The sequence below is a fragment of the Condylura cristata genome, unplaced genomic scaffold (genome assembly GCF_000260355.1).
Source record: "Condylura cristata isolate star-nosed mole 26May11 unplaced genomic scaffold, ConCri1.0 scaffold00009, whole genome shotgun sequence".
Lineage (NCBI taxonomy): Eukaryota > Metazoa > Chordata > Mammalia > Eulipotyphla > Talpidae > Condylura > Condylura cristata.
In genome coordinates this window covers 30,589,454-30,609,820 of record NW_004567110.1, presented here as the reverse complement: position 1 = coordinate 30,609,820, position 20,367 = coordinate 30,589,454, and the positions used below count along the sequence as shown (strand labels likewise).

The 20,367-nt window shown below is 43.7% G+C and overlaps 1 protein-coding gene across 2 annotated transcripts; it reads right to left on the bottom strand.

Moving 5' to 3' along the window:
• Positions 1-1,205: 1,205 nt before the first annotated feature.
• GEM (GTP binding protein overexpressed in skeletal muscle) lies at positions 1,206-13,078 on the bottom strand. 2 transcript variants are annotated; one of them, XM_012722923.1, is made up of 5 exons: positions 13,007-13,078; positions 11,327-11,666; positions 5,403-5,479; positions 4,087-4,291; positions 1,206-2,429 (listed from the first exon to the last, which is right to left on the bottom strand). In XM_012722923.1, the coding sequence occupies exons 2-5, from the start codon at positions 11,655-11,657 to the stop codon at positions 2,152-2,154; spliced, it is 891 nt and encodes a 296-aa protein (XP_012578377.1). In that variant the 5' UTR covers positions 11,658-11,666; positions 13,007-13,078; the 3' UTR covers positions 1,206-2,151. The 2 variants fall into 2 exon arrangements, with proteins under 2 accessions (XP_012578377.1, XP_004679785.2); XM_004679728.2 differs by lacking the exon at positions 13,007-13,078 and adding an exon at positions 11,881-12,008.
• Positions 13,079-20,367: the final 7,289 nt, after the last annotated feature.

Genomic DNA, 20,367 nt, shown 5'->3' with positions numbered 1-20,367 from the left:
TCACCATGCCCACCTCTGACCCATGATATCACAAGCTGACTATATCACAAGTTACTTTACAGCAAAATTGCTTCCACCCACTGTGTATCAGGCCCTCCACCAAGTTAGCCAAATGAATTTGCCCTTTTCCCTGTTTTGAACAGTTCATGCAATATTAAGCAAAATTGTAGGATGTGCAACAACCAAAGTCTCTCCAATGTTTCCAGCTTCCTTAAACAAAATTTTTTTAAATAACCAATTATTTTTCTACATCAAATCCAGTGATTTTGATAATTTTCCCTTTTTTAATTTACTCCAACACACAGTGATATGAGATGGCACAGCCAGTTTTCACCCCAGGCCTGTGCAACCCAAAAATCTGATCACTTCCTTGTGCATACAGATGAGAACCTTCACTCTCAACTTGGAAAAAGGAGGAAGGGAGGGTGGGCCCTGAACAGAGATGATTATCAAAATTGAGTTTCTTTACACAACATAGAGGTCCTATGATTGTCACTTTCAGTGTTTGTCTGATTACAATCTCAAAAGTGTGATAGCAGGAATAGCAGGGTCGGAGACAGGACAGGCATACACCAGGAAGTTCCCTTCCAGCAAAAGTGTCACAGGCCTCTGGACAGGCACCACAAGATTAACGTCAAACTGCATTCATGTCAGAGAGGACAATTTGGTTAAAGACCTGCCTGGCCAGGTCCCAGGCTGAAAAGCACCAATTTCCTTTCTTTTAATCCTTTCTAATTTCCTCTAATGCTTTAGTCAAGCCTGGGACCATGAGCCTTCAGGGAGCAAAGCGAGGTCCATCTGTTCAGTTAGGAATTTGCCAGACCACAGTAAAAGATCAATCTGGCTTTTACTGTAACTTAGCATTTAGATGACCCCAAATACTTCCCAATTGTTTCAGCCAAAAATAACTTTACATTTCTATGAACCATCATTCCAAAGAAGAGATTTCAGAGATTCTCTTAAAACAGATCATGCTTGGGCTATGGCTAGTGAACAGAGTTAAGAGTAGGCATACGACTTTATAATGCTATATCACAAGTTATAACCATCTTGTTTAGAAAGGAAAAACATTCAAGAATGCTTTTTCCCCAAAGGTTTTATTTCTTTTATTATAAGACATATAGGTAAAAACTTGCATATTCTGAAAAAGATAGAAAATGGTAATAAAATGGACATTTTTCTTATTAAGAAATATGTTCATAAATATGCTTTATCAAATGTTAAAATGGTTATTTTGCAAAATAATAATAAATAGAGCAGAGCTGTGACATTCAAGGGTCAACCCAAAGCACTGGAAATATTCATGTTTGTGTAATATAAAAATTCAGTTGATTATATTCAAAATTTTGGCATCTTACACTCCAGGTTATCATTCTGATTTAAAAAATATTTTTATGGTGACTCTATGGTTTTAAAAATAATGAAACATAAAAGGTGGCTTGCCTAAGTAGAATCTGATTAAAAGAATTTACCCCAAATAAAAAATTGTAAGACAGAGAAGATACAATTTTGAACCCACAAGTGGTAGGTGTATCAGTTCCCAATTCTGCAAATTGCTGGATCCCCAACTGTGGACTCTGAACAAAAGTTGTTTTCTAAGCTTTAGTTTCCAGCAAGGTCCAACACCTCTTTCACAGCTTGGGAGCAATGACACTCAGGATGAGCCCAGTTCTATAATCGTCGCTCCATGAATTTACGGTACAGAGAAAGAAATTCTCCCTCCTTTGTATAAACCCTTTCACAGCTTTCCTACATTTGCTTATGACCCACTAACCTCAAGCTGAGTATCAGAACACTGTTCAAAATTGGCAATAATGAAAAGTTCTTGTTCTAGGCATTCTTTTGTAGGCTTCAATTCTCTATTATCCAAAGGAGAGAGGAAACACATGTGAACACCTAACGCATCCTCTGATGAGTCTTGGGTGTTCAAGAAGCAAAGTTAGGCTTTTCCTTGTAAATAAATATTGACACTTTACAAAGATCTTTCATTTCCCATGCATTATGGTGTCCGTGAGGCTGACACGTTCATATCCAGAAACTGCACTAGGGGGAGCCACATCTAACAATATGTAAGGGTCCAATCTAATATAGATTACTGGTCCCGACGGCCTTCGACAATGTCCCTCAGGAGGACATCTAGTGCCTGTGTGCCTAGAGCACAGACAGGTCATGGCAGGATTTGGATTTGAGCTTGAAGGCCATATTCTTGTTGTTTTTGGCAACAATCTTGCCCCAGAAGCGCCTGGCTTTCCTGGGAATGCTCTCTCTTCTTTTCTGGTAAGCCAGCCGACGCTCATTCTTCTCTTTGCTGTCTCTCCGGAGGCGGACCTGTCGCACGATGCCCTCAAACAGCTCCTTCACATTGTGCTGGACAGCCGCGGAGGTCTCAATGAACTTGCAGTCGAACACAACAGCACACGCTCTCCCTTCTGGCAGGAAAAGAAGGGGAGATGAATGTCAGAGGTGCCGCAGAGTACGAGCTTACATGGCTCAGAGGATGCCTGACTTTAAAGTGTCCTCAAGGCAATCTAAGTCATCCACGCAGTGGATGTAGGAGGTCAAGTGACACCTGTCTTCCCAGGGCATAAATAGAAGCAGTCACCAGGAAGAAATGTGCTTTAGAACTGGTGCACCATACCACACAAAGGTCCAATTTCATCAAAGTATTAATTGTAATAATAAAAATCACTGCCTTAACCTATTACACTTACTATGTGCTGGGAACTAGTTTAAATGCTTTATAAACTTTTTTTTTTTAAATATTCACAACAATCTTGGAAAAAATACACGTCCTTTCCAGATAGATGAAGTTGAGGGAGTGGGGTTCTTTTGAAAGCTTGAGGGTGTTCATGAAGACTTAGTAGCAGGTATGAATCCAAGTCTGTTTCATGTTCAAACTCATTTTTAACCCTCTCCTGACCTGGTCTGCTAAATTGAAATTAAGAATTCTACTACTTGGTTTCCTTTCTTTAAAAAAAAAAAAAAAAAAGCTTTTTATATAGTTATATAGTTATAGGAAACTACACAAACTAGCTTCTCTAGAACAGTCTCGTTTCAAGTGTCCTACTGTGCTCTATGTCCTTGTGTCCAAAGTACAGTTTAAAAAAAGATTAGATTCCTTTCCTGGATCTGAGTCTTCAGGGCTACATTTTATTTTCTACCATATACTTAATGGGGATGAAATATAGGTATCAAATCCACATGAGAAAAATAAAATTTCAGGCCTTCCCTGGTGGTACAATAGGTTAAAGCACAGCACTATGAAGTTATTGCAGCCTGCAGCAAGAGTTCAGTCCCTGGCCAAGTGGATGATCCATAAAGCACAGCAGATCTCTCCTGACTTACCCTGCTCCTCCCCTCAGCAGTGTATTTCAATAGATCTGCCTGTTTTGTTTCCCCACTCTATCTCTGGTCAATTCTCTCACCGCCCCTGTACCTCTGGTCTGTACCCCAGTTCTGTATGCACAAATAAATAAAATCTTTACAAAAAAAAAAGAAAAAAAAGGAAGAAAATTTCAAGGACTCTGTAAGGACTTGGGTGCCCACACAGAAAACAGAAATTATCCCTAAACTAAGTATGAAAAAACATACGTGGCACCATCAGATGCCTTGACTGAAACTTAGGAAGCAAAGGGGAGGAGATAAGGGGGTATCTCTAGGGTCTACAGAAACCAGAAGCAGCCGAGAATAATTCTTATTCTCAATGAAACACTCAGAGTTACCCTAAATCAGAGCTTCTACCCTCCTAGCATGAAGATGCTACTTTCACTGAATTCTTGAGATCCTCCCTGGAGAAGAGAAAGACCAAGGTTGGCGGCTACCCATAAACCTGTAGACACGATCTTCCAGAGAAACCCTTGGGATAAGGAGATCAAATCCTGCAGGTAGACCAGATGGACAAGAGAGCAACAACCAGACGGAGATGATCCATGGAGAATACAGGAGTTCTGGGTACATATAAACCTCCGAGCAGTATTTTAATGAGTTTGATTCTTATTTCATGGAGGAAGGGAAGAGTGCCCGTCTAAAGGAACAGATCGGTCACTCAAGAGGTTGTTTCTGTGGTAGTGACACCACCTCTTTTACCTGATACAGACACTTCCCGGCATCGCACCAGGTCACTTTTGTTGCCGACCAAAATTATAGGAATGTCCTCTGTCTGTCGGGCTCTGCGGAGCTGAATTCGCAGCTCAGATGCCTTCTCGAAGCTGGCACGGTCTGTGATAGAGTAGACAATCAAGTAGGCATCCCCGACTTGCATGCAGTGGTCTTGGAGCCATTCATTCTCCCCCTGATGAAATGAGAAGACCTTCCATGAATTCAGGTTGGCCTGGTAAGTGAGCATTCAGTTTGCAAAGAAATAATATTTGACTACAAAAGTACTCACATCGAGTTTGCAACTGGCCTTTCCTGCCAATGTCTGATGGCTGTAAAGAACTACAGCCCATCAAGTAATTATGTCCAAAATATTTTACTTTCCAATTCCTCCAACATCCTGAGTTAATAAATTGTACAACTACTTCACCAAGCTTCATTTCCCATTTCTATTGACAGTACAATTCTGGGTCCCCAAAACTCCTTTTGTGTTCCCTAGTGATGAAACTATAAATCCTTTTGTGAGGAGGATTTTTCAATAAACATACATTAGCATATATACCCAGGTGTCCAAAACCTTTGAAAAGCAAATGTTGAAGTCTAGTACTGAGAGTGTCAACCTCATATAATATGATTTGATGTAATTTAAAATGATCGCCCATAATCAAGAAGCTGTAGTACATATACACAATGGAATGCTTCTCGGCAAACAAAAAAGATAAACTAGTGTGATTTGTGGCAACATGGATGGAGCAGGAAGCGATTATGCTAAGTGACATAAATCAGAAGGAAAAAGCAAAGTATCAAATGGTTTCCACTTGTAGGTGAAATATAGGGAAACTAAATAAAAGGCCAGGAGAAAAGACAAAAGTTAGAGAGAAACTATAGATCTGAGGCATACTGCAGGAGAGAGGGTCAGTGAGGGGTCAAGATCAGGGAGGGAAAAGCACAAGGGACATTTCATGGGTACTGTGGTACTGTATAAGTTATGGAACTAACCTGAGGGGAGAAATAAAAGACTACACAGAAATGAAGAAAGATGGAAGCAAATAAAAAGGTCTAAAATTTTTTTAAAATAAAATTATCACTCATACTTGTTGGCATAATTGCCTAAAACAAATATGCATTTTTGTATTTTTCTTATCTGTTATTCAGAGCTCATCTGTAGATGACCTATTCTTTAGAACAGTTTCATACTTCAGAAGAGCTTTTAATCAGGAAAATGAGTCTACGTCATCGGAAACACCAACAGCCCACTGGAAGGCAGGCCCTGCAAGGACTGACACAGAGCTACAAGTCCTGCGTACCTTATTTTCCCACATGTCCAGGAGTATAATCGTGGCACTTTCCCCATCAACAATCAGTGTCCGCTCATAAGTATCTTCTAGGGGAAAAAAAAAAAAGATCCACTTTTGAGTAAGGCAAATAGATAAACCCTATTATAAGGTGATGCTGAAAATTATTTAACAAAATAACTCGCTAAATATGCCATAAATTATGTAAACATTCAGCTAAAGCTCAAAGGTAACTTCCTTTTGAAATCATCACCCACACATTGTGCATGCACCCCCAGCACTGACTGAGATGAACGAACGCCTGCATCTCCTGACAGCATGTCACTGAGGCCATTTTCTCATTCCCAGACTCAAAGGAAAACCCTTTACAACCTAACTCACACTGGGATTTTTGACTCGACTCCATGGGTGATGCCACGCACTGCCCAAAGGAACCCCAAGCTGGCTCACAAGCCTCACACTGCAATTCCAGTGGGCGTTCCTGCACATCCACCAGCAATGTCCTGAATTTGAGTGCAGTGACTTTTCTCCTCTTCTGTGACATGTGAGGTGGAAAAAATCCTGAAACTACCCCTGTTTGGGCTAGTTTTCTTATTAAAAAAATTGTTTTTAGGAATAAATGGGCTTGTTTTTCCATTTTGAGCACAGCAGAAGCGCAGCCTCCAACTCTGCTTGGTAATGGAAACTTTCCTCCCACCATCTGAGCCCAGATGGGTGTAGGTGAAGGGTGAATATAGAAGAATGGCCCAAAGCAGCTCCGGCCTGAAAAAACAAAATCAGTGTATGGTAGGGAGGGGGGAAGTGTAGGGTGCTTAACCTGGATTTTTGCAAGATTTCCATGTTCACAGTGGGGTATCTGTCTTATATATGTAAATTACAAAATAGTATATGTTTTTAATTTCATCATTTAAAAATTATTTCATCGTACTTTTTATCATTTTCCTTATTCCTTTTTGCCTGAAATCTGTTCCTTTGGATGGCCACAAAGCTTGTCCCGTACCTCCTTCTGAGAGAGGCACTTCCTGACGCCTATTTAAAACTGTAACCCCTCTCCTCACCAACATCCCTGACTTCCTTTCCTGCTTCATTTCTTCGGTGTGTGGATTGCTATGAACATGACATACATTAAACTTATTCTTTTCTATCCCCCTGGGATAGAGATTCCTAGGCAGAGGTCCATACTTTATACTCTGACACCCCCTAGCACCCAGGAGAGTGCCTGGTTTGTGGGTGCTCAGAAAACATTTTTCAAATAAATGAATGAATGACAAATATAGAATTGCAGCTATGAGCACAAGCAAATCTGAATTCAAATCTGGGCGCTACCTCTATTAACTCATGGCTTTGGACCACTCACTTAAGCCCTCCGGATTTCAGTTCCTTCATCTGTGAAATGAGCATGAGTAACAGTATTTACCCTTTGGGGCAGTATGGCACTCGTAAGCCTGGACACAAAATAGAAGCCAAGAAATGTCAGCTGTTCTGGTCAGTCCTCCAGATGCAGGGAGTTGGTTCTTGACCACACTGGGTGTTTCCTGCTGTACGTAAATCCTACTTGGGGGATTTCTGTTTTAGAACAATGAGGAGTTTATAAAAAGCAATGCTCCTGGTTTAATGCTCCTCATTTAGGCACTGGAATCAGATGGACAGGAAGGAAAACATGGACGAATGAGAAGTAAACTGCCAATTCTACCACCTCCCTGGTGTCATTCTTTAACCAATAGTAATGGTTTCCCACTGTTATGCACATCAGGTTTGCACCTATAATATGAAGCATGAATGGGATCCCTGTGGGTGCACTAGTTGGCTTACTGGAGAAGAGGGGTTATACTACTTCAACAGGGGTGTTTATCCAAGATAAAAATCATCAGAGCCAGTGCAGCACAGATGAAAGGGTGGGCTGACAGCCCCTTATCACTCTTTTCTCCATGCATCAGAAAACTCAATACAGCACTGGTCTCTGCTCTCAGGGCGGCACTGTCTCTGCTCTCAGGGTGGCACTCACAACACAAAAACAGGTACATGGTACATGCGATTTGCTTGAATTACCAGTAGTTAACATGGGAACATACTGTACCCCAGTCGCAGAGGGAGAAAGCAAGCTTAAACCTACTCTTGGTTTAAGAGCTATCAGAACAAGTCTAGATAAAGTAAATTAAGGGTTACAGCTGTCAAGTAGTCAACATGCCTTGTTACGCGGAACATTGTCTAGACTTACCTCTGTCTGAAAACCATTGTGTTGAAAACTCAGGAGCCTAAGACAATGCTTTTCCATCCTGCTTTGTGCAAAAACCCTGCACCAGGCTTTGTATGGCCTCTGCTACACACCCCATAGATTGTGCAAACACGCCATGCATGGAGGCAGCCTTCTGCATTCTAGGGGAGAGCATGCCTGTAACAAAAACCTTGAGGTTTCTCTTCCCAAGCTGCTCACCTTTTAGTCATTTTGAGTGCTAATCAAAGGAGGAAAGGGGATGTAGTATAATAGATATAACTCTAGGCAGAAAGTCTTTAGTAATTTGTCCTAGGTTAAGGTATTTCTGATAGGCTTGTAAACCAGCGTCAGAATGTCTTCATTTCCTAAATCTCTACAGAAAGGCTGGGGGTGTGCATGCATACTCCCTTAGTAAGAAAGGCCAACCTGATGGGGTGGGGTGGGGTGGGATTTCCATTCAATATGACTGGGAGCTTATGGTCTGCAGCCATTTTCTGTGGACTAGAGCACCTAATTTCTTTCCTACTTTGACCCTTCCACCCACTGGGTATGGAGGAAGCCCCTTCTCCCCAAAACTGACTCAAGTGCTGTGCTTTGAAATGGCACAGGAATTCTCTCACAAGTTGTCCCTCAAAGACTCCAGCAACCCTCCCCCTGAAAAAAAACCTCTCTACTGCTTTCAGTTTTCAGTGGCAAACAGACTCTCCAAACCTTAAAAGAAACACCTCCTGTACGAATACCATTCCCTCCCCTAGTGATTCATGTCTGCGCCAATGTCTCGCTGGGTCCCAGCCAAGTGTGACCAGGTGGAGAGACCACAGGCAATAAAAGTGCCAGTTTTGTAAGATTAGCTCAGAAAGGAAGGTTCAGAATTGGCTCTAACTTAGGCTATTCTGAGCTTACGACGTACCAGGCGTTATGTCCCAGGCTGAATACATGTCTCCTTTAAGCTTCTTATTACCCTAAATAGTAAGTATGGTTCTTATTTTACTAATGAGGAAGCCTGAGGAGGTTAAGTATCCAACCAGGAGCACCCAGCTAAGTCGTGACAGCTGGTGTCCAAACCCGCCTCAGATACCTCCCTGTACTGCCTCCGTGTGCTCATGGCCCTCACACCTCGCTCTTTAGGTTCCAGTTAGGAGGTGGCTTTTCCGGGAACCATTTTCTATTTTGCACAGCTAGATATGACCTGACCCCTCTGAATTCTGACAGCACATCTCTGTTCCTCTTTTCAAGACACTTCTGACATCCTATCTTGACTTATAGTTGACATATCTGACCTCCACTGTTTACTGTAAGCACCTCAGCTTGGAGTGTTCCCACAGATCTCACAGAGGCCCACAATACATGGTCAGTAACTGTTTAGAAATGAAGGAATAGCATCACCTATATCCAGAGGCATACAATTATTGTAATATAACCATAACACCCATCTCTATTAGAAGCAGTAATGATGAGACTATTATGTAGACTTTTTTATGTTTAATACTGAACTAAACAACAATGGAGGGCATGCATTAGGAATTCCTCCTTGAGGGGAAATAGAAAGCTAATTAGTGATAGCAAAAGCTGCCTTCAGATCAGGGATCTAGTCATAGATGGTATCAATTTGGATACTTTGGATAGCATGGATTACCTGAAAATGGAGAGAGATTCTGCCAAAGACTGAGAAGAATTATCCCCCCCACACACTAAACAAAGAGGTTTCCTCAAATATAGAAGTCTGTCTCCCCCCCAAATTCCAGTGTAGTTGATCTTCTCACCATGTAATACCAGTGCGGATACCATTCTCTGGATGGGTATCACTCCTCTCTAACTTATGACAAGCATTTTCTAAAGTCTACTTCCTGTTAACTTTTCAATTCCTCAATCTTAAAAAAGGCCAAAACAAAAAAGACAACTTTCAGTCGCTCTCTTTCTTATTTCAACACCAAAGCACTTCTTAAGGTGGTCAAGATTCTTGGCCTACTCAGAAGCACAGCCACTGACGCACAGCTCCCTCCTAACAGCGCAGGCTGTACCACCTTATCCATCACTGGCACAGAGCCAGGCATGTGGCTGACAGCCCAAATTGCCACAGGCCTTGACAGCATTTGGACTAAACCCAGGGACTGCAAGGTACTTTGAAAGAACATAGGATTTGAGCTCAACCACAAATTAAGTTGGAATCCTCACCACATATCAGGCACAAGAATGTATGCACTGGAAAGTCATTTGGTTTTATAAGCATCTACTTAGTCACCTATAAAACAGGGACATTAACACAAAATTGGCATGACTTTTGTTAAGTATTATCAACTTACACGTGGGAAATACATAGCACTGTGTATAACACACAGTAGGTTCACCATTGATAACAGAATGAGAAAAACACTAAACAAAGATAATAAAGTCCCAAATTCTAATCCGGCTGCCCCACTGGGTGATTCTAGATAAACCGCTTGGTCTCCCTGACTGAGTTCACTCATAAGGGAACAGAAATTGTAAGGAGTGAATAGTAGCAAGTCTTAGGTACCCACTAAAGTGCCTCTCCCATTATAAATGTTTATTCTAAATGTTGGTTCTTCCTTCCTTTTCTTCGATAGCAACATCACCCACCAGCCTTTAGGAAAATCAATGACACAATTCTTATTCAATTTCCCCTTGACTCTTGCTTAGCTATTATCCCCGAGATTCCAGAGGTGAGGAATCAATGTTACATCAGTGAGTCATCGCTTACAGCCCAGTTTCTGAGCTTTCTCCTAAAGCAGAGAATTCTCTGACATTGGAGATGGTCACGAAAAATAAGTGTTTCATAGAAATGAACTTAGGGTAGTGAGAAAAGAAAAGGAACCCCATGCTTTAAGGGGAGGGTGAAGGAGACACCACAAAGCTACTTTGGAAATTTTATAATGAGGATGCGAGTCCCAACAACACATACACAGACTGCACCATTTAGGCAAGTATTGGACGATTCTTCCTTCGGCTGACAACTGAACGAAAAGGGGACATACAGCTATTCTGCTCATGTCTGCTAAGGTGGAAGCCGTGGCTGAAAGACACTATGAAAGCCATCAACACTGAGATCCTCACACTGCTGCAAGATTATACTGGTATGCTTTCCACCTATTTGAGAAATACATGCAATTTTTAGATTATGTCACTTCAAGTCAGTTTTGGAAATCAGCAAGGCTTAAATATTTTAAATGAGAGTGTACCGGGGAAAATGTCTTTAGAAACCAAGACTAGACAAACACATCTATCATCGCTATTACCCTTCAAGTTATTTTTAATTCTAATTTTCTTTCAGACACAAATTTTGAACTGTTTTATGCTCTGGATATTGACAGAAATAAGATAATGAATGAGTCTACCTCAGCAGTTTATCAAATTGGGTTTGATTTTAGATATAACCATGGAATAAGGCAATGTCTTCACGAGTTGGCAAAAGCCAGAGGTGGGGTCCCTTTGGCTCCACCTCTTGAATCTACAACTGCCCTGCCAAGCCCTTCAGAGCTGGAACCAAAGAAATTCCCTTTCTGGCCCAGGTTCTATCTCCAAGCATGTTCATTTTCCTGTCCTAAAGCCTGTGTCAGGGCTTTTCCGGGGACTCAGTTCCCCCAGCCAGTGCCAAGAATGCGTAACGGCAATCCCCAACTCAGCACATAAATGAGCCACCCACTCACTCTTTCTGCCAGGACCACTGTGATGGACAGAAGCCCACTGGGGCTGGGCCACCTACCTCCGAGCACCTCGCAGTCGCTGTCCATGCTGTCATGCACTCCCGCAAAGATGTTGGCGAGAGTGGATTTGCCCACTCCCTGCTCCCCTATGAGCACGACCCGGTAGTAGGTGTTCCCCGACTCGGAGGAGATGACCGAGTCCGTGGAGTCAGAGGACCAGCTCCGGCGGCAGTGATCCTCGGGGGCTGCAGAGTGATGGCTGTGCGGGCTGTAATGATGGGGCTCTTTCTGCACCATCAGGTGCCTGCCGTCGGCCGGGATGCTCCAGCGCTGCTGCTGCGGCTGCATGCCCACACTGCCATGGCGCATGGTGACATTATTCAGAGTCATGGCTGGGTCCTGGAGGGCAAAGTGGTGGAGATGTTAGCATTCTAAAGCACGAGCAAGACTCAGGTGGCACAAACACAAAGTCAGTCATTAGTGATGTCACATGGGGTGACACCCCAGTAACCCTAATAGAATGAAACAGTCCCCATGCCTTCAGTTGGACACACACACACAATGAGTAACTACCTCCTCAGGTAGAGTGTCATATGCAAAGAGATAACAGTACCATTAACATGGCCCACTGCCCACGGGCTTCCTCCATCCTCAAAGAAGCCTTGGGATCTCCACTGACACAGCCAGAACGAACCAACTGCCTCCACGGGTGAAAAGCAACAAGTTAAGGAAGCTGGCCAGGTTAGCTGCTCTTGTCTAAACAGGGTTCTTAATTGCACCAGCATCCAGCCGCTTTTGTGCCTCAGTGCTGAACACGTGGCTATGACATCACTCCTGCTGGCTGGACTGGGCAAGCACTTACTGGAACTTCCATGTTTAGTAAAGTTGCCTTGATGCTCTCCAGCTGCCTGAGTAGGCCGTTTGGAGGGGTGGGGGGGATTTCTGTTGGAGGTTTATGCCTCCTGCCTACCAACACCATTTTAAAAACATCCCAGTTCCAAGCCGCCTCCTCCTCCTCCAGGCAGGGAAATGACCCGCTCACATTCAGACCTATCATGTTTGCTGAGAAAATGCTGCATTCTTATTCAACCATTGTCCCCGGTGAGTTCCTTGATGCAACTGTTTTCACCTTGTTGGAGCAAATGGAAGGCTAAATATTCTTCCACACAGTATTCAACAGCAAGGAAAGTTGTAACTCTCCCTTCCCAACACTCCCTCCCCTTGCACGGACTTCTAAGTGTGCCTGGAGATAAAATAGACGCGTTGTCATTTTAATCAGCACATCCTTCGCCTGAGTGAGAGATGCACCGCCGCGCTCCTACCTACACTCACCCCCACACTCCACACTCGGGCACCTCAGCCACTGACCAGGATGACCGGCCGATTTTTGAACCACACGAGCAGCGCCTCAACTGACCGTTTGCATTCAAACAACAAAAGCATGCGGTATGCTCGAGGGCTGTTTTCTAACCACACATTCTGAACAAGGTGTTCCTCCTACTGAACACGAAGTGACCTGCCGATGACAAAAGCATCCTTCGCACCTTAAACTCACCGGAGACTGGAAAACCACAGCGCAGACAAGCGCGTTTCAAGGTTTTCTCAACTTAAAAGTTCCACGGGCCGGGAACGCCCCTTCCTTCCTTTCCTCCCTCCCCCCCTCCCTCCCCATCACTCCTCCGTCCCTCCCCATCACTCTTCCGAAGTCCGGAGGGCAGCTCACGAGGCGCCCCGCTTACTCAGTGGGGCCGCGCCTGCGTCCGTGTGTCGCCGCGTCAGTCCGTCCGCGCGTCCGAGCGCCCGGGTTGCCCGGCCGCCGCCGTCCGCTCCGGGCGCCCGCAGCCAGGCTTATAGCGAGCCGGGCAGCCCGCGCCGGGGCTTTTCCGTGACGTCAGGCCCCCGCTGGGAGGGGGCGGCTCTGCGGCAAACTCCGAGTTGCAGCCACCTCACTAAAGCGGTTTACTCGCAAATCATGTGACCCCGCTCTCTCCTTTAAAAAAAAAAAAAAATAACGACAGTTATTATCCCCGGCTCCTTTATTTTATTTATGCCAGGTGGACACAGGAAGATGGAAAAACACACTAAATGCCACTTAATCGCACTTTCCAGCAACAGCACTTGGGAGCTGTCGGGATAAAGGATGGAGGAAGAGGCAGGTTTGAGTTGTGAGTCCAACTTTGCCAAAAACAGGAATCAGCTGGGCCCGCAGAGACTTTTTAGGCTCAAGGATGGAGCTGCAGCCGCCTCGAGTGGCCAGGGCGTGTGTTACCGCAGCTTCTGTGTTACAGGAGCCTCTGCCGGCCTCCTGGCCCCTCTCTGGAAGGGAAGAAAGGAGAGCCCCTGGAAGCTTTGCCTCCCTTCTGGACTCCCAGAGAGAAGGAGCCAGAGAGGTGAGGAAAGAGACCTTGAAAAGGGCAGTTCTGAAAAGTAGCAAAATTAGCGATGCAAGCAGACTGCTAAATGTGGCAGCCCTCCTGCGCTGGGCCAGATGCGAGGCTCCTCAATCAGGGGATTTAATCAGCTTCCCAATCAACAGCATCTCTGTCCCAGCATCCAGGGCATTGCTGGGGCTAGGCAAGGAGCCAGTGCCTCGCAGCCATGGTGGGAGCCCTGAACCAGGCAGTGGGACTCATGTCCCCTTTGGGGACTCCTGTGAATAAAGGCCACAGGGTGTTAATTATAATTACTGCTGCTGCTGCCATTTGCCTAGTACCTCAGAGTTGCTACACTTGGTAGGTACAGTGGCGGCTCTACAGTACCCCAAATCTTTCAGTCAGATATATTGATAGCCCTATTCTGCCCAAGGTCACCAGCTCATATAAGGGTAGAGTCAGGACTCAGAACCCTGTTTTCCTGACTCTGTACTTACCACCAGCTCAAGGGTTTCAGTGACCTCTTTCTGGGGACATGGGGATTTCCCAGACACTGTGTTTGGAGATGACACTTTCCTTCCAACGCATCCATCCACTCCCAGCCAGCTTCATCTGTGCGTTGGCCGGTGGCGCCGGCAAGCAGCCCAAGGCACCGCATCTATTTGAGTGGCTGGTGTGGGCTGTGATTAGAGCTCTTTCGCAGTGATCCTACAGGCAGTTATCGGCTTTAAGGATTATCCCAGTGACCAGCTGCGGAGACCTGATAGGCCCCAAGCTGGCAGCCACAGAGTAATGAAAACTTAGAGCTCCTTAGTCTCATACACTAAGGCTCAGAATTCCTACTTATTTTTACCAAAGGAAGCTGAGACCCAGAGGGCTGACCACTGCTCAGTTAGTAAATCAGAGCCGGATTAAATCCTGGATATCATGATTTCTCAGAGAGGGGCCTTCGCTGCCCTTGAGTTTTCCTTCTGTGCTTAAGCAGGAGGGGCTGGCTACAGATGTGGGCAACGAAGAGGGTGGAGGATCACCCAAGGGTTTCTTGCCCAGGGTTATCACGGACTCTGTGCTGAAACACACGCATTTATAAATTATCTGCATTTCAGAATTATCCAGGCTTTCTCCATGCTGAATATTAACTCCTTCAGTTGGTCTCACAGAAACATGTGAGTAAAAGCAAAGAATAAATCAGAGCTTATAAGCATAGCATGTAGCCTCTCAATTCTACTTTTGCCATGGATGAAAACCTCGCTCTTCACATTCATAAGAACTTAATTCTATGTCCAGGCAATATCTACTATGGGGTATCTACTTGCTCACTGGTGTATGTGAGGCACACCAAAGCCAGCTGAGAAAACAATTACTCAGGAAAACTACCAAATACAGTTAAATTGGAATGAATATTTAGATGACAGTCAGTTACACCTTGCAAAAGTGTATTTGAGAGGCTAATCATATCCAGCAGAGACCCAGCCTACTGGTATAGGATTCTAGCTTAGCAAGGCCAACTGAGGGTATGGAGCTGGAGGAAGAAAAGGTAGCATCAGGGCATTTGGGCAAGTGGCAAGTTCTAAAGAGGAAAAGTTGGCAGAATATTGTCAATTCTTGTTCTATGAATTATTCTCTCCATATTTCTTCTGCCAGCATTGGAAGGCTTCTAGCTGACATGAAGAAGAGCTAACTCTTCTTCATGTCATGAGCTGGAAGACAACTCAAAACAACAAATATAACTAACATTTACTGAATAATTTATATGCTTTATCTCAGTTCATCCTTGGCACCATTGCCTACACTTTGTGGATGAAGATGCTGAGGAATGAGGTGAGTAACTTGTCCAAGGTCAGAGCTCGTGTGTGACAGGGCTGCACTCTTCAGCCAGTCTTCCGTTCAGAATAGGAGTGCTATTCAGCCAGCAGCCCTGATAGCCCCACATCAGCCTACTCCTTTTTTAATGTCCCCCCAAAAAGAAGGTCTTGTACCTGATTGGTCAAAACTCATGACCTTTACTGGGTCACACTATACTAGTGGACAGGATTTTCTATTAAAGGCAGGATCCATACTCCTCTGTCTCCTTTCTCTGGGTCCTGTATCCTGGACGAGAAAGTGAACTTGAAGTTCTTTTGGGGGCTTGACAACAACTCTGTCATCATTCTCTTCTCTCTCTCCGCAAAGACCTAAGCTAATCAAGTCCCATGATTTCAAAAACAAAGTGTGACCAGGGAGGTAGAGAAAAGAGTTGGGGAAGGGGAATAGAAACCTCGACTAGGCCTGGGAGTGTTACAGGGCACCCCAATGTGAATTGGGTTCCTCTCTGTGGGTCTTCACCCATGCACTTACGGTTCAATCATATTATGGACACACTCAAAAGGTTAAATAATGGATTTATTTATAAGGATAAAGGTAAAGGAATAACCCAGGGAAAGAGGGAGAAAAACACAGGTTAACTAGGATGTCCTACCAGTTCTGCTGACTTGGACTCCACCGGCACGCTGAAAACTGATTGAGTGCCAAAACCACCAGGCCAAGAGCCCCCAGAGCACACATGTCTGGTTTTATACCAACCTGGCTGCTCAGCTCCGCCCTCACGTCCCCGCGTGCTTCTTCTTGGTACTGATGGGATTTGGAGTTCCAGCATCTGGAGTAGGGGTGGAGTCCATGAAACCTGTACCTGTTACAGGAGTAGGGTGTCAGGGACTCACACAACCATAAATATATTACTTTGACCTCCACCCCTTGAAAATTCTGGAGCGGGCCCTCCCTTGTGGCATAACAGGTTAGGACGCAGCACTGCAAGCTGGCCACAGCCACTTCAGTACGAGTTGGACCCCCAGTCCTGGAGGTGACCCACATGGTGCGGCAGACCTCTCCTGACCCGCTGCTCCCCTCAGCAGTGTACTTCATCCATCTGCCTGTTCTGTTCCCCATTCTGTCTCTGGTGAAGCCTCTTACTGCCCCTTCACCACTGGCTTGAACCCAAGTTCTGTATGCATAAATAAATAAATCTTTAAAAAAAAAAGAAAGAAAATTCTGGAGCAAGAGCAATGATGGATAGTAGACCAAAGATCTGCCTACATCCTTGGCTCTGTAATACTCTCCTAACAGCAATGCAATATTTAACTTACCATACAGCGTCCTCAGTTCTTGGGGCTTACTGAAACAGAGATAGTGCTTGCCCATGCCCCAAGTCCATGTACTCAGTGGTAAAGGTAATCTACCTTTCTCCACAGAACAGCCTTTCCTTTCTCCACCACAGAAGGTAGATTAGAGACTAGGCACTGAGTAGGTGATCAAATAAATGATATTTTTCAGTGTTTTGCATTTTGACGTATTTAAGCCAGGCATGCTCTCCATTCCTGTGGTCCTCACTGTTTTTTAAAGATTCTACTCCAAACCACTTCTCTCATTTGTATATCTACCGGGCCCCTACAGGCATTTGACTTTATGACCTGCAAAGGCTGATAAGAAAAAGTAGGAGCTTTAGCATCAGAAAAGCAAGCTCAAACCTAGGTCTTTCCTCTTAGGCACATGGTGCTGAGGATGTCACCAAACCCAAGGTCTTGACTTCCATTGTCCTGAAGACTGAAAAGGGTAGAAGCACTTTGTCAACCTGAGCACAGTGTCAACCGGTGATAGGGATCATGATGCAGAAGTCAAGGATGGGAGCTCAGACAGCTACCCTCAGTTTTGCTGCCTCTCATGGTTCAAATTAAATTAATCTAGCAGAATTCAGGACACATGAGATGGAGGGAATACAGGAGGGAAATGTACTCACTCTGATGTTACTAGGAAAAAATAATTAACAAGGCGAATGGTATGGTTAAGTTCTTTGTAAACAAACTAGGAAATGGAGTCGGATACCCAGCACACATAATAGGTCTCACCCCACAAGAGTAGTTGGGAGGAGCTGGGTGGGAGGCAATGTGCAAAGTGTCTGAGCACAAAAGAACCACCCACCCCCTCTGGGAAGTCTAAAGGAGGAAAGAATTACTATATGGAAAATCATTGCTTAACAGAAGGGAAAAAAGGCTCCAGTTGCAAAATCAAGAGCGTCCTGATTAAGAGAAAAGAAAAGCTAAAGAAAAGATGGCTAAAAATAACCTCTCAACATCAAGAAGCCTGTGGGATCCAGATGGACACTCCCTCCAGCTGCATCCTCCTTCAGCAGGCTGGGCCCAGCTTCTCATCAGACTCCTGTTGAGAAGATTTAATTTTCCATTGAGAAAATTCTTAGCTGTCACCCTTCCTCAATTCCATTTGCCCTGGTCTGCTGCTGATCTTCACAGCTTCCATGGCAGAGATTGCTGGAATCTCTCCTCCCCTTACTGGCCCTCCACCCCCAACCCCCCAACTTCTAAAATCCTGCAGGGGAAGTAAAGAATTGCAGGCAATAGCTCAGAAGACTGAGGGGAGTCTCATAAATCAAGCAGCTATTCTCTTCCCAGGTACCCCCATTCGCTTATCATTCATTAAACAACAAATCATTGTGGAGAATCTACCTATTCTAAGGACTAGTAGTAAGATATTTACACCCGTAGAATTTATAGTCTAGTGGGAAAATAAATGAACAAAATATCATAATATTTATTCATTCTTTCATTCACTCATTCTTGCTCTGAGTATGCCACTTTTAGTTTCATTTTCCTGATTGTATATAGGGAGTGATAATACTGGAGAGGATATATAAAGTAGGAGTCAAGTTCATATTTTCAAGGTTAGGAAAAGTGTAAAAAGGGGGCCTTTCTTGTACCCTGCTGGTAGAGGTGTTTGAGCAATATTTAAGATATACATATCCGTCTGATCTGACAATTCCACTTCTAAATATTCATTTTTCAGATTACACAAAGAGATGCTTTTCAAATCAATAGCTTTGTAATAGCAATAGTAAGAGCAACAATCAGCAGCCACCTTACTATCACTGATAAATAAATGCATAGTGGTATATTTATACAGTGAAACAATGAAATATCATGCAGCACTGAAAAAGAATGAAGCAGACATTGTATCAATGTAATAATTAGGAACATATGGTGACTTGAAATAACAAGCTTTGGGTTATCTATAATTTACATAGTTTTTTTTAAAAACACTAATATTTTGTACTTGAATATATTTAGTAAAAGAACATGGATGAGAAAAATATCCAACTCCAGAGTACAGATTACCCCTTGGAGAAAAGGGAATGATCATTGGATGGACAGCAGTCTTCTCAGACGGAACCAAGAGGTCAAATGAGATATGCAATATAAGGTCAAAATGATTTGCAAAAAAAAAATGGTCAAACTGGAATTTAATATTAGGCTAAATTGTTGCTTGACAAGGTGAGCTAAATAAATATTAGGCACATTTGATTACTAAGCAAGATCCTAAACCTTAGAGACAGTTGCAAAAGACCATGTTTCTGTCCTCAAACAGCACGAAGCTGGTGTTCTTGCCTCAGAAAGTACCAAATCTATGAGATCAGCCAAGCTGCATTAAAAGCTTAGACCAGGCCCTCCCTGGTGGCGCAGCGGGTTAAAGCACTGCACTGAGAAGCTAAAGCCACTTCTGCATGAGTTCGATTCCCGCCTGTATGTACAAATAAATAAATCTTTAAAAAAAAAAAAAAAAAAAGCTTAGACCAAATGGGTTTCCCAACCAATGAAGTGGGGTTCTCCCTGGGGCTATCCCTGCAGCAATAGAAAACGCAGTAAGATTATTTAACTTGTAGAATCAACACCCCTGCTAAGGCAAATGCCTTGACTTAACTGATGATAGTAAAAAGAGTTCTTCAATGATAAATCTAGAAAGACCTAAAGATAAACAGTCCAGTTGAAGATAATATCTTTCATATACAAGTATACAAATCTCCATTTGACTTCTTTGAGCCATCTCAGATCTTCCTGATTTAAACAAGTAGATAGTTTATCCAACATAAAAGGCCAGCAAAACCTTTCGGCTTTGGTAGTATGCATTGAACTCACCCCACAATGGTTATCATCCAGAATTTTTTAAAAACATGGAAAAGGGGGCCCTCCCTGGTGGCACAGCTGGTTAAAGCACAGCTCTAAGAACCTAAAGTCTCTTCAGCATGAGTTTGATCCCCAGCCCCGGAGGTGACCCACATGGCATGGCAGACCTCTCCTGACCTGCCCACTGGTCCCCTCAGCAGTGTACTTCATCGATCTGCTTGTTCTGCTTCCCACTTTGTATCTGGTGAATCTTCTCACTGCCCCTGCACCTCTGGCCTATACCCCAGTTCTGTATGCATAAATAAATAAATCTTTTTTTAAAAAAAAAAAAGGAAAAGGAATTTAGCTAATCAATGAAAAATTGTAATTTGAAGTTTCTTTTATATCAGTTTAAAATTTAGTCAAAAAATATCTTTGACAAGCACACATAGGCTGTGTTCTCCTAAGCAAGATGTCATTTGTAATTCAGAATGGTGCATTTACTGGAGATGGCAAAGTTAATAGATGGAATCTTGTTCATTGTGTCTTGCATTATGTAACACAATCCTCATAACAGTTCTATGAAGGAGGTATTGCTGTTGTTCCCATTTTATAGATACGGAAACTGAGATGATGGAAAAGGTGATGTAGCTTGGAGTTCGCAAGCTCATGCTGTCTAACTCTGATCTACTACTCTAGCTCATATGATGAGTCTCCCCACAAATCTTTTTATTTTAAGATTTATTTATTTATTCATACAGAACTGGGGTACAAGCCAGAAATGCAGAGGGTGAGAGGCTT